The sequence below is a fragment of the Cynocephalus volans genome, chromosome 15, assembly GCF_027409185.1.
Source record: "Cynocephalus volans isolate mCynVol1 chromosome 15, mCynVol1.pri, whole genome shotgun sequence".
NCBI lineage: Eukaryota > Metazoa > Chordata > Mammalia > Dermoptera > Cynocephalidae > Cynocephalus > Cynocephalus volans.
Genome location: NC_084474.1, coordinates 76,997,762 through 77,010,986, shown reverse-complemented (window position 1 = coordinate 77,010,986; position 13,225 = coordinate 76,997,762). Strand labels below are relative to the sequence as shown.

Here is a 13,225-nt window from a genome sequence, read left to right as displayed (position 1 = left end):
CTATTTAAATGTTAACTATCACTATTATTACTGTTATTATTATTTATATATCTTTCTAAATATAACACATCAATTACTTTAATAACAAAAAAATAGTTTTTTTAAAGAGTAAGACGTTTAGCCCACAGAACTCTATATTCCCCATTAAAAAAAATATAACACAGTATAAGATAAACAGGTTATATTTTTTTAAAAAAAGTATTGTAAACATGTAGGGAATCTGGCCTTCAAAGAGCAGTCTGGCCGCTGTCCAGGCTCCTGGGAGGTAACCTCTAAACCCCTGGAATTTCCCAAGTGATAGAAGTATCTTTGTTATTCATGGTGGGTCCCTCAGACTACACCAGATAGTTTATGCAAAGGGGAAGATTTGGGGTGGGGGCTGGCCATGCCAGAAAGTTTAACAATGTGATTAAAAGGTTGGGTCTCTGAACCAGGTGTTATCCGCCTACTCTCTCTGCTGGGGAGAAGGGCCGGCAGTTGAATTCAACAATGTGGGCAATAATTCAATCAGTCATGCCTACAGAATGGAGCCTCAATAAAAACTCTTGACGCCGAAGCTTGGATGAACTTCCTGGGTTAGCAATACTTGGTGCAGACTGCCACACATTGACACTGGGAAGGTAACCTGGGAGGATAACGCATCCCTGAGGACAATGAAAACTTCCCTTTTGGAAGCCTCCTGGATGCCACTCTGTGTCTCTTCCTTTGGCTGGTTCTAATTTGTATCATTTCATTATATTAAAACTGTAATAGTAAGTATAGTGCTGTTCTGAGTTCTAGAGAATTATCAAATCTGACGGTAGTTGGGGAACCCTGAATTTGTAGCCAACTGATCTGAAGTGAGGATGGTCCTGGGACCCCCAAGCTTGTGGGTGGTGTCTGAAGTAAGGGAAGTCTTGTGGGAACTGCTCCCTCAAACTGTACAGATTGGTAAACTCCTTGCAGTACTTCAGTCTATATTTTATACTGCTTCAAAAGACAAATAGGAGGACTTCTTACCTGCATCAAAACATTTAATAGAATAATCAGCTAATGCCACAAGGAATTCAGACTTCCTACGAAGATTAAAGGCCAGAGCTGTGCAAGCTTGTGCTGTTCGTTGAACAAGATTAAACCTATTAAGAGATCACTGCATTAGTATCAGAAATTCTTCAAATAATCATAAATTTCGTGTTGGAGGAGTCGTTAGAGATGAAGAAAATGAAACCTAGAAAAATAAGCTACTATTTTGGTAGGGCAAAAATAGATTATGAAGGGTGCTATGTGCCGTAGTAAGGAGTCTGGATTTTACTCACACAGAATGGGAGGCCATTGTCAGTTTTTAGCATAGCAGAATCACGATCAGGCACATATTTAGGAAAATTCTGGCAGCAATGGCCAATGGGTGGAGGGACAAAGAAGAAAAGATCATGAAGAAAGCTACTACAGAGAATCTTAACCAGAGATAAGGGTGCAAAACAGAAAGGACAAATAGGTTTCAGAAGTTAGATGGAAAGAGACTTAGTAAGCATGGGGTGAACGAGGAGGAATCAGGAATTCCTCACACGTAAAGTGAAGATAAGAATACATATAAGGCTCTTGTGATGAGTAAATGAAATAATACACGTTGTGCTTAGCAGAGTACTTGGCACATAGCTAGAGTTTAATTTACAAAAAAAACAAAAAATTAAGCTTTTGAGCTTAGGCAAAAGAGAAAGTTTGGGGGTAGGAAATAATAAGTCCGGTTTTAAATATATTGCGTTTAAGGCCCTTGTAAAACATCTAGACCCATGCCATCCAAAAGAAATATAACGTGAGCTACATGGGTAGTAGATAATTTCCAGGAGCCACATTAAAAAAGCAGAAAGAAACAGGTAAAATTAATCTTAGTACCATTTTACTAACTCAATATGTACCTAAAATATTATCATTTCAACATTTAATCAATAAAAAAATAACTGATATTTTACATTTTTTTTTTTTTAATACTAAATCTCCAAAATCCAGTGTATATTTAAATTTTACACTTACAAAATATCTCAATTTGGACTAGCCACCTTTCAGGGCTAAAGAGCCACATGCAGATAGTGGCTGTTTGAAAGCCCAATCTGGAAGACGATTTCTAGTTGGTAATAGAAGTTGATCTGAGTCAACAGTGTTTATGTGGCAGCTGAAGCCTGAGGCATAGTGGTGATGAGATTATCAAAGAGGGTAGCTGGAATGTGGAAGGAAGCAGGCCAAGAACAGATGCCTGGGTAGGGCAGCACCAAAGGAGTAGGCACTGGAAGAAGAGTCAGCAAAACAAGAGAAAAAATGATCAGAGAGGTGGAAAAATCAGCAGAGTTGTACCATGAAGTCAAAGAAAAAAATAACAGGGAGGAGAGAAAGACAAGAGCATTTAGTATTTTAGTAAAATGAGAATTGAAAAGAGATCATTGGGGGCCAGCCTGTGGCTCACTTGGGAGAATGTGGTTCTGATAACACCAAGGCCACGGGTTCAGATCCCTATATAGGGATGGCCAGTTTGCTCACTTGGGAGAGCGTGGTGCTGACAACACCATGTCAAGGGTTAAGATCCCCTTACCGGTCATCTTTAAAAAAAAAAAAAAGAGATCATTGGATTGGTCAATTAGAAAGATTTTAAGGGAGCCCAATATAGGGCTTTATAATAAGTCTGATTTCACATCTCAGCTCTGCCACTTACTGCTCAGCTCAGCTTACAATGTTTATAGTGAAGAGTGGCAGAATACGCCACCCCAAAATATGCTACTTTGACATATGTATTATTTTGAGCTGAAGGCAATTGAGAAGTAGGTACAAGAAAAGATCTCTGCCCTCCCCTTATTTACCTAAAAGTTTACAGACATTTGCATAAACTCAGGAAGGTGTCCTTCCTTCCATTTCCCCCAGGAAGGACAAAGGATGATCACTGGAGATAACTTTAGACTCTATCATCTTAGAGATTGCACTGGAGGAATCTATATAACAAATTTGACTAATTAGCCTTTATCTATCATTAATTTCCCATATATTTGCCTTCCCACAATTTGCTGCCCCTAGAGACTCTTCTTCCTTTGTCTTGTCACCTCTAAAAATTTATTCTTTGTTGAGTGTGCTGTATTAAGCTGGAGTCTAAACCATCTCTCTGAGTTATCTATTTCTAGGTACTCCCAGGTGTTACATCGTGATACATGTTAATAATTTGTTTTTCCCTTGTTAATCTGTCTTTTGTTACAGGTGCCCCAGATGAGAACTTAGAAGGGTAGAAGGAAAATTATTTTTTCTCTCCTACAATAGGTAAAGAGGACAATGGACAAAATAAGAAAGAAACACTCATGGTGCAAAGTCCCATGGGAGGCTACAGAAGATAGGGACCAGCACTGGAAGAAATTAAGATCACCTATCTTTGTGAATAAGGTGACAAAGAGGTATGGATGCTTGAACTTACAGATATATTTGAGATACATTTAAGGCTATATTTGGATATATATTTGAGATATATTTGAGGCTGCAGTGGGTGAGGAGAAAGAGAAGCTTGAAGGTGTCTATTTTCTCATGAATTAGGAGGCCAGGCAATTGAAGTAAGAGTAGGATCAAACACAAGAAGACAAGAAGATTGGTAAAGTATTACAATACTCAGTGAAGAATGGGAAGAGTGGATGACAGTAGATAAGCAAATGGAGTGCTAAGAATCACTGACGTTGAAGTTCATTATTCTGCAGTGGAACCAATCAACAATTGTTTTTATTTTATAGAGCAGCAGGGACAAAGAAAAGACAGTTGTACTGATTTAAGATTGGAAATTGGCAGGGTAGGTTAGGCAAGATTAAAGGGTGGGAGAATTGGGACCATTACATTTTTTTAGTAAAGAGCAGAAACAATGATTAACAGATTTCTACCTAATAAATCACAGATAAATAAATCATATAAGATCTCTTCTTTTTCTTAACTATTTGAGAATGTTACCAATCCAATTCCACATGGTTCATTCTAGTTTTCTCCTTTTCCACATTTGTAAGTTCTTTTTCCAATAGTGAGAAACCTGGCCCTCATTATACCTAATATATTTACTTATCTGTTCAAAGCCCCCTGTATTAAACTTCCCATCACTGTCCCATTCCCCATGCAGATACCCTGACTCTCTTGCTGGGCCACTACAGCTCTACCTCCCACCCAGCGCTACTGCATGGATACCTACCTTAATCAATGCCACCTAATTGATTTTGGACTAAATTGTTCCACAAGGGAAGAGGAAGAGGAAGAAGAGTAAAGATCAATTCCTTAAAATTCTTAGATCTAGTACATCATAACAATAATGTACAAAGGAAATTGTGTTCTTTCTAAATTGCCTAATGAAGTACCAGAAATTAACTGACAAATTAACAATAACAAATTTTTAAATTTAAGAAAAAACAAGCTACTAGAGATACTGTTAAAACTAGCACTTTAATTCTCTAAAAAAATTGAACAATAATATCTTTCTGTCCTTTCCTACTTTCTTCCTTCAGCACTTGTGAGTGTTTTGCAAGGTACATGAAACACAGTACAACTTAAATCTTTCTTTATGAATAATGAATAGCAAGTACTAAAATAATCAGTGAATTAATAGCTTAAATAAGGTAAATATTGAAAGTATCTGCTTACCTGTTTCCACACAAGTCAAAAACATAGATATTTCCCTGATGGTCCCCAGCAATTAAGCAATCTCCTGAACCATCAAAAGCCACATTCAAAAATCGCAAAACTTTTGGATGGTATTCAGAAGTGTTGTGAATGATGTTCACTATAATTCTGTCAAGAAAAAATTAAATTATGTCAAGTATTTGTTGATATTGCGAAAAATATGGCTTTTATAGGGTACTTTACTAATTTTGAAGGCTTTTTGCCTACCCATTCCATGCTCTCCTCCTACTGCTACCCGTTCTATCCCCTAGAGTTCATCTTATAAGGATTTCTGATAACAGTTCAGAAAGTTCATTACCAAGCAGCTACCGTTCACTTACTCATCAAATACGTACTTGAAAACTCACTACGTGCCAGACAATGAACAAACCAGGTGCTAAGAATAACTGATAGAAATGATCCCTGCTCTCATGGAGCTTACAGTTAAGTGGTAAAAATAGACATTAAATAAACAAACATACGCATAAACAGATTAAGAAATTGTGATTAAGTTATATGAGGTTTTGCTCTTGTGATACAGAATGTTACAAAATGAATTAAGTGTACATACGGTTTATTTTCATTTCTAATACATGCACCATAATACCCTGGCAGGTGAGCTCAATAAGGAGAGGGACCACTACTTGCTCATTATTGTATCCCAATACCTAATCCTGTACCCGGCCTACAATGCACGACAGGCACTCAAAATATGCCTGCTGAATGAACCAATGCTTTAAGAAGTCATTCCTTCAAAACCCACATTAATCACACTTCTATTCAAAAGATTAAGAAAGGAAGTTTATTTTTCAATATTATTATTATTATTTATTTATTTTTTAACAACTGGTATAGGGATCTGAACGTTGACCCTGGTGTTACAACACCTTTCTCTAACCAACTGAGCTAACTAGCCAGCCTATTTTTCAATATTATTCTATAGAAACATAAGGAACAATTAAAATGCTAAATGAAAATCAAAACATTCTACCTTTAGGCTTTAACCAGCTGATACATACACACGTGCACATGCGCACACACACACAATTAAAAGAAATAACAGAAGGAAAGAAAAAGAAAAACCTACACATAGGGAAAGCAGATGAATACACCCAAATATTAACAATAGTTGTCTGTAGGTAATAGGAATACAGGTGATTTTTCCACTTCTTCCTACTTTTCTATCTTTTATATATAAAGACCAGAATAATCACATTCTTCATTGCAACGATAGTTTTTAATCACAAAAATTTTATCTTTATTGGCTGTTTGTGAATTTTTGAATTTTAATATTAAACGTCTATCTTCCTCATTACTTCTGCATGCTAAACTGAATTAAGTGGATTAAACATTTTATTCACATCTTCACATTACATAAGGCTTTTCAGACTCATTGAGGAAAACAGCAAAATTCTTACACTGCTTATTTTTATCTAGTCCCCAAGGGATTAAAATCACAAAAATAAACATACTGAAATGACAAGCAATCATATCAAAATGTTCCCTGGTAACCAAATTCAGACAGCAAATGACTTTTTCCTCTAGTCTTTTCTTCTACAAAATTTACAGGCTGGACATCCCTAATCCAAAAATCTGATTTCTGAACTCCTCCAAAATCCAAAACTTTTTGAGTGCCGACATGACACCACAAGTGGAAATTTCCACACCCGACCTCATGTGGCGGTTTCCAGTCAAAACTTTGTTTCATGCACAAGATTATTAAAAATATTGTATAAAATTACCTTCAGGCTATGTGTAGAAGAAACAGAAATGAATTTCGTGTTTAGACTTGGGTCCCATCCTCAAGATATCTCATTAGGTATATGTAAATATTCCAAAATCCAAAAAATCCTAAATCTGAAACACTTCTGGGCATTTCAGGTACTCAACCCGTATTACGTATTCTGATTATAAAATTATGTGACCATTGTTCAAAATATGGAAAATATAGAAAAATACTAAGAAATAAACTTGATTATAATCCTATCATCTACATGAAATCACAATTAACAGCAACATTCTGCCCTCTGTTTTTTCATAGAAATCACATATACAAGTACAGCCATGCATTTCTTAACAACGGGGATAAGTTCAGAGGAATGCATCATTAGATTTCCCTGTTTTGTGAACATCATAGAGTGTGCTTACACAAACCTATACAGTATAGCCTACTATACACCTAGGCTACATGGTATAGCCATTACAATTCTCAGGGGACCACTGCAGTGTATGCAGTCCATCATTGACCAAAACATCCTTATGTGGCGCATGACTGTGTTTATTTGGAACAAGTTCCTTTCAATCGCTCACAGGATGCCTGACAGAGTTCTTCAGTTCCTAAACATAAGAACATCAAATATTTACTGAGCACGAAATGTGTAAGACAACCATGTCTTGTAAGTGGAATTATCCCACTTACAGTTTTAGTGATTAACTTGCCCACGGTCACAGAGCTAGTAAAGGGACACTTCAACTAAACCCATCTGACTTCACAGTTAGTGCTCTTTGCCTCTCTCAACACCATAAACAATGGGCTTTAATGAACAAAAAGAAGGCTATGTTCTAGTGGAAGAAGCAAACAATAAGGACATTTGAACAATGAACCATTTTCTTTCGATTTTGAATCATGCATGTACATCAAGATATTTTGCAACAGCAAGAAGGAGAATTAAGATAGGTTGGCTATAACTTTTAGAACATTTAGAGAATACCAGAAATAGGGGTGATATTTACACAAATTCCAAATGAAAATGAAAAACCTGAAGAATCCCTACTTTAGACAAAAATTTCAATTCGATGGAGTTGATGAGACAGCAGCATCTATAAAGAGGACTGACAGCAGCCGGAAACCAAACAAGATGTTGCTAGCTAGTACAACATCTAGTCCTGAACTTTGGGCATACATGGTAAGCACTTAAAATCTGTTGATCTGCCGACCAGCAGCCAAAGCATCAACAGAAAAATCACTATAACAAGAAACACACACAAACAAGAACTCAAACGATGCAGCAAAGTCCGTGAAATCCTAGAGAATTAGAAGCAATAAGATCACTTGGTGTGTAGCAACTGGAACCCAAATGGCACCCCTGTGGGGCAAAGTCACACAAGAGAGGCTGAGCCTCAAACAGGACGGGTAATTGAGAAACGAATGAAAGGCAGTGCTGGCCGTACTAGACCCCTCCCCCCCAGTAGAATGTAACCGCCTGTCCCTAACATACACGCCAATATGTAAACTTTGGAGAATTCGAAGTTTGTTTTGTTCCACGGCTGTTCCCCAGCGCTTAGAAGCGTCCCTGGCACACAGTAGGCGCTCGACAAATAGGTGCTGAATGCATGCGTGTCTGAGTACACACGATGATTTAAGGACGGACAGCCCTTAAAGATGATTTAAGGAAGGACACCCCTTTGGAAGGGGTGGAAGTGGACTGCTCTGCTTCCCCTGCACCCCACCTTCAGCTCCTTTCCAGCCGCAACAGTTAAATACTCACTGAGCACTTACCACGCGGCAGGGACACGATGGTAATGAAAGCAGGCGAGTCCGGGCGCTCACCGGAAGCGCAGGTTCCCTTCCATGAACCCGGGACACGCCCGCCCCCCGCTCCACGCAGCCCCAGACAGACCCCCGCCCCCGGGCCCAGAACCCGGAAGGGCGTCTCTGCGGATCGTGGTGTCCGGAGCCACCTGCTCCTCCTGAGGTCACCCAACCCCATGCTGCGGGTCACGGGCAAAGTCAGCACCCGGGCCCCGGCCCCTGCATCCCTTCCCGAGACGGCTTCCTTCAAACTCCTCTCCACAGACGCCGACCCGCCCCTTGCCGTCTCCATCCTCCTCCACAGCCCGCGGCCTTTACCCGTCCCGAGTGGCCGGGGAAGGCTTGCGATGCCATATCTTGCCGCTCTCCTTGTTGCCCAGGTCCGTGGTCTGCATGTCGAAGCCCACCCGCGACCGCCGCGGGCCTGGTGGGTAACCGTCCCGGCACCTTCCCGGCGAGCCCCGCGCTCCCGGCCCGGGAAATTGGAGCGCCGGCCGCGGCCGCGCGGGTTCCCGTGGACGGTACCAACCGCGCGCGGGACCCAATTGGAAGGCGGATCCCTCCCACTCTGGACAATGGAATCGGCCGGCAAGCTTCTCTTAGACTCCGCCCCAGGACCCAACGCCTTCTGGGAACCGTAGTTTTCTGCGGGTGGATCATGGACGCGAGGAATCCGCCTGGGAATTCTGCCGTCTGGGAGCCTCCCCGGGTTTTAGGCTCCCAGCAGCGTCAATGAGAGTGATTTTCTCCTGTGGTCCCTGCATTCCGTTCTAAACTGCCTTTAGGGATGAAGGGATCGTATAGAGACAACTAATGCATTGAGAATTGAAGGGTTCCTTTCATAGAACTTTCAGGCTCGAAAGAACCTTTTAGATGTCCTTGACCTTTTCACCATCCTCATGATTATTTATTCAATTACGTAATCTGAGAAGAGGCTTTGGTATATGGTGTCCAGTCCACCAATCACGGTCCAGAAAAACTACAATGTCATCAACAACAAGCTGCATTGACACGTGAGTCCCTTTTTGTAAAAATTCACTTAGCGCTTCTGTAGTGCTTGCTAGGTATCGGGCACTCTTCTGAGTTCTTTACGAATATTAACTCATTTAATTCTTGCAGCAAATTTACAATTTAGCTAGTACTGTTGTCCTCATTTTTAGTCCTCTATGAGGTTATGTATTCGTTTCCTGAGGCTGCCCTAACAAGTTACCACAAACTCGGTGGCATAAAGCAACAGAAATGTATCCGCTAGAAGTTTTGGAGGCCATAAATCGGAAATGAAGGGTGTCAGCAGCCGACTTCCAGAGGCTCTAGACAAAAGTCCCTTCCTTGCCTATTCCAGTTTCTGGCTCTCTTTGGCTTGTGATCACCTCACACCACTCTCTGTTTTCATCTTCGCATGACCTCCTCCTCTTGGATATGTGTCTTCTCATCCATCTGTCTCAAAGTTCCCTCTGCTTTTCTAATAAGGACACTTGTCACTGGATTTAGGATCCACACGGATAATTTAGGATGATCTCTTCATCTCAAGATCCTTAAGTTGATTACATCTGCAGAACCCCTTTTTCCAAATAAGGTAACAGTCAGAGGTTCTGGAGATTAGAATGTGGATATATATTTTGGGGGCCACCATTCAACCTACTACAGGTAAGTACTACTATTATCCTCATTTTGCAGATAAGAAAACTGAGGTAGGAGGAGAGCCAGAATTAGAACCTAAATCTTTTCATTCCTGGTCTCCATGTTTTTCTACAACAGAAAAATGACTGTTAAAAAATTATTAAAACACACACACACAAACACAAAATTATATGGCCATAGAATTTGAAAAGCTCAAACTCCCTATCAGAAAAGCAAAACTCTAAAAGAAATACAAATGCAGATTTAAAAACTTTTTATATTGTCGTCCAGGGGTAGCTCTGAAAGGTTAGACAACTTTTAATGACCTATTGCAGAGGAGGCAACTGCATTGCTTATTTTTATTTATTGGATTTGAGATGGCGATCAACTACATGTATGAATGTTTCCATTATTATTCAAGAAACTTATAGTGTTAAACTATGGGTGCCTAACTTGAAATGGGTTGTTTCACACACTTCTATCTCATACAGGTGTGCAAATAACCTTTTTAATCAGTAGCAGAGACAAATCTGCTAAATGATTTCCTTAACTTGGCTGGTTTAACCTGCCTGCAGTTCAGCTTGTTTGGACTGTCACAGTCCACGTGACCATCTTGTTTAATCTTAGATACGCAATAAAGAGATTTGAATGTTACAGATCTTCTGGACTCCCACTTTGTACTTATCTTATATTTTTTTGGGCCAAATCTGAAGGACAGGTTGAAGAGACATGTACCCAGTTGGTAGTTCCTTATGCTCTAGTTCTTTCCTCAATCATTACTTAGTTAATAACAGATACATACTATGTGTGTGTGCATGCGTGTATTTAAGTTTATTAAGATGCAAGTGACATTTGGTAAACTTCATATATTTAAAGTGTACAATTTTATGAGTTTTCACATATAAGCACACCCTCCATGAAACCATCACCATAATCACGATAATGAACATACCCATCACTCCTAAAAGTTTCCTCATGTCTCTTCATAATCTCTACCCCCATCCCACCTTGCCCACAGGCAACTGCTAATCTGTTTTCCTTCCCTTAGGTGAGTTAATATTTTCTAGAAATTTATATAAATGGGTTCAAAGACTATGTACTCTTTTTTTGGGGGGGGATCTGATTTCATTCACTCAGCTCAAATTTGAGATTTAGTATCTTGAGATTCAATTGTGTTGTTGGCTGTATCAGTAGTTCATTCTTTTTTATTGCTGAGTGGTATTCCATGATATAGATATACCACAAATTGTTTATCCATTCAAATGTTGATGAACATTGGGGTTGTTTCCAGTTTTTGGCTATTCCAAATAAAGCTGCTATGAACATTCCCGTACAAGCCTTGGTATGAATGTATGCTTTCATTTCTCTTGGGAAAATTCCTCAATGTGGAATAATTGGATCATATGGTAGGTGTAGGCTTAACTTTTTCAGAAACTGTCAAATATTTCCAAAGTAGTTGTGCCATTTTACATCTTTACCAACAGTGTAGGAGAGTTCCAGGTGCTTCACTTCTGTGATGAGTCTTTGTAACTTTAGCCATTCTAGGAGTGTACTGGTATCTCATGGTGATTTTAATTTCCATTTCTGAAATAACAAATGATTTTCAGCATCTTTTTATGTGATTATTCACCTTCTGCATATATCCTTGGGAAATTATCTGTTCAAATCTTTTGTCCAATTTTTAATTGGGTTGTTTGTCCCTCTGAGAGAGGACAGATAAAGTTCAAGAAAAAGCAGAAAGATGTGATTATAAAAGAGCATACTGGCAGCATTTATGTCCCTTGTTCTAATTGTCCCAGAAGCTCATCTGGCCTCCTGTCTTTTTACTCTACTTTGGCTACTTGAGCTAAAATATTTCCTTCAATTTCTAAAGTAGGTGGAAACGGAAGAAAAAAAGAGTGAGGAAAGGTTTCATTGAGCTCAGATGGAAGAATGAATAGAGGTTGACAAGGCAGAGGAGAAGTTAGGAGAGGAAACCACATCTGTAGAAAGGCAGGGAGGTTTGTAAAGAAACATGGTACCTTCTAGAAGCAAGAAGAACCCTGTGTAGTTAAAGCACTGGATGCACAAGGAGTCATTGTGCATAAAAATTGCTTAGCACTTAGAAAATCCTCAATAATAATAATAATAATAATAATAATAATAACAATAACAATTACTATTATTGCTGTAGGGGTGAATGGCAGGAGAATAAGAGTTGGAGATATGAAAAAGTCAGAATATAAAATACTCAGTCTGCCATTCTAAGGAGTTTGGATCCTATCCTGAAAGGTTCTAGGGAAACTCTTTGTTTCTAGATACACCCCTCTGACTGCAGTGGGAAGATCACTTATAAGAGTTTGGGGCTTGAGGCAGAAAGAGGGGAGGAGCTGCTGTTCCAATTGAGACAAAAAGTGATGAAGGTTGGTCTGGCCGGTTAGCTCACTTGGGATAGCATGGTGCCAATAACACCAAGGCCAGGGGTTCGGATCCCCATACCCACTAGCCACCCCCCAACAACAAAAAAAGTGATGAAGGGTTGACCAAGTCAGTCACTGCAGAAGGAATTCAAACAGGCAACAGTTAGATGACAAGGGTTTATTGACATATTATGTAGGAAAGCTGACATTGCAGAAGGAAAAGTTCTATTTCATCACTAAAACAGAAATATGTGTCATTGCTGCTAACTGATGCAAACCCCAGCAATGTTTTCCATTTCTTAGATGACTCAGCCACTTCATGAGGGGGAGGAAGGAGGCAGAAGCTACTACAGATGAACTATGAAATAGTGCACACACACCCTCCCCTTTAATATGAGTCAGAACGGAAAAAGTCAAAGGGATGTGTTCCAAGCTGCTTAAATAAATATTCATGCTTAGGTGTTCTCATAAAACATACATGAAAGCAACCTAAGGCAGTGTTTCATGTATAATCAAAAAGACTTTAGGGCTGAAATAGTACAATTTCAGAAGAGAGGGGAAATGTGATGTTGATCTTGGCAGACATTATGATCATGTCCCCAGACAATGAGAAAACTGCTGACACTGGGCTTCTAAAAGGCCTCCTCCAAACTAAAAGAAGGAGGAGACCAGAGGCTGAAGCCCCTATTCCATGGCAGATTGGACCATGCCTGCAGTTTGCCAGTCTTTACAGCCCTTCCACTTTGCCAGGAGAGGAGTACAGTGCGGAATTATCAACCTCTATCACATCTAAAGCTAGCAAGCAAGGATAATCTAGAGCCACTTGGGTCTTAGCCACATCTGCATAATATTCCATCTTTTGGGCGTGGCATAATTTTATAATTCCCCAATTGTGGACAGTTGGGTTTTAAAAACTTATTTGCAACCTTTACAGCCGAGAAATTAATATCTAATTGTGCTATTGTAGGCGCTAGTGTAAGCCAGCTTGGTACGATATTCTATTGGTTAAGCTTAAACCTTCAAAATTATACTC

General features: G+C 39.6%; 1 protein-coding gene across 2 annotated transcripts in view; it reads right to left on the bottom strand.

The window, feature by feature from the left end:
• The window catches only part of TBC1D31 (TBC1 domain family member 31), a 68,366-nt gene extending 59,683 nt beyond the window's left edge, over positions 1-8,683 (bottom strand). The window contains exons 1-3 of one of the 2 annotated variants that reach the window (XM_063079307.1): positions 8,492-8,683; positions 4,624-4,770; positions 1,000-1,115 (exon numbers count right to left, since the gene is read on the bottom strand). In XM_063079307.1, the coding sequence (XP_062935377.1) occupies positions 1,000-1,115; positions 4,624-4,770; positions 8,492-8,568 (340 nt within the window). In that variant the 5' untranslated portion in view covers positions 8,569-8,683. Of the gene's footprint in view, positions 1-999; positions 1,116-4,623; positions 4,771-8,140; positions 8,193-8,491 lie in introns of those variants that run through there. The other variant, XM_063079308.1, reaches the window with a different exon arrangement.
• Between the last annotated feature and the right edge of the window lie 4,542 nt (positions 8,684-13,225).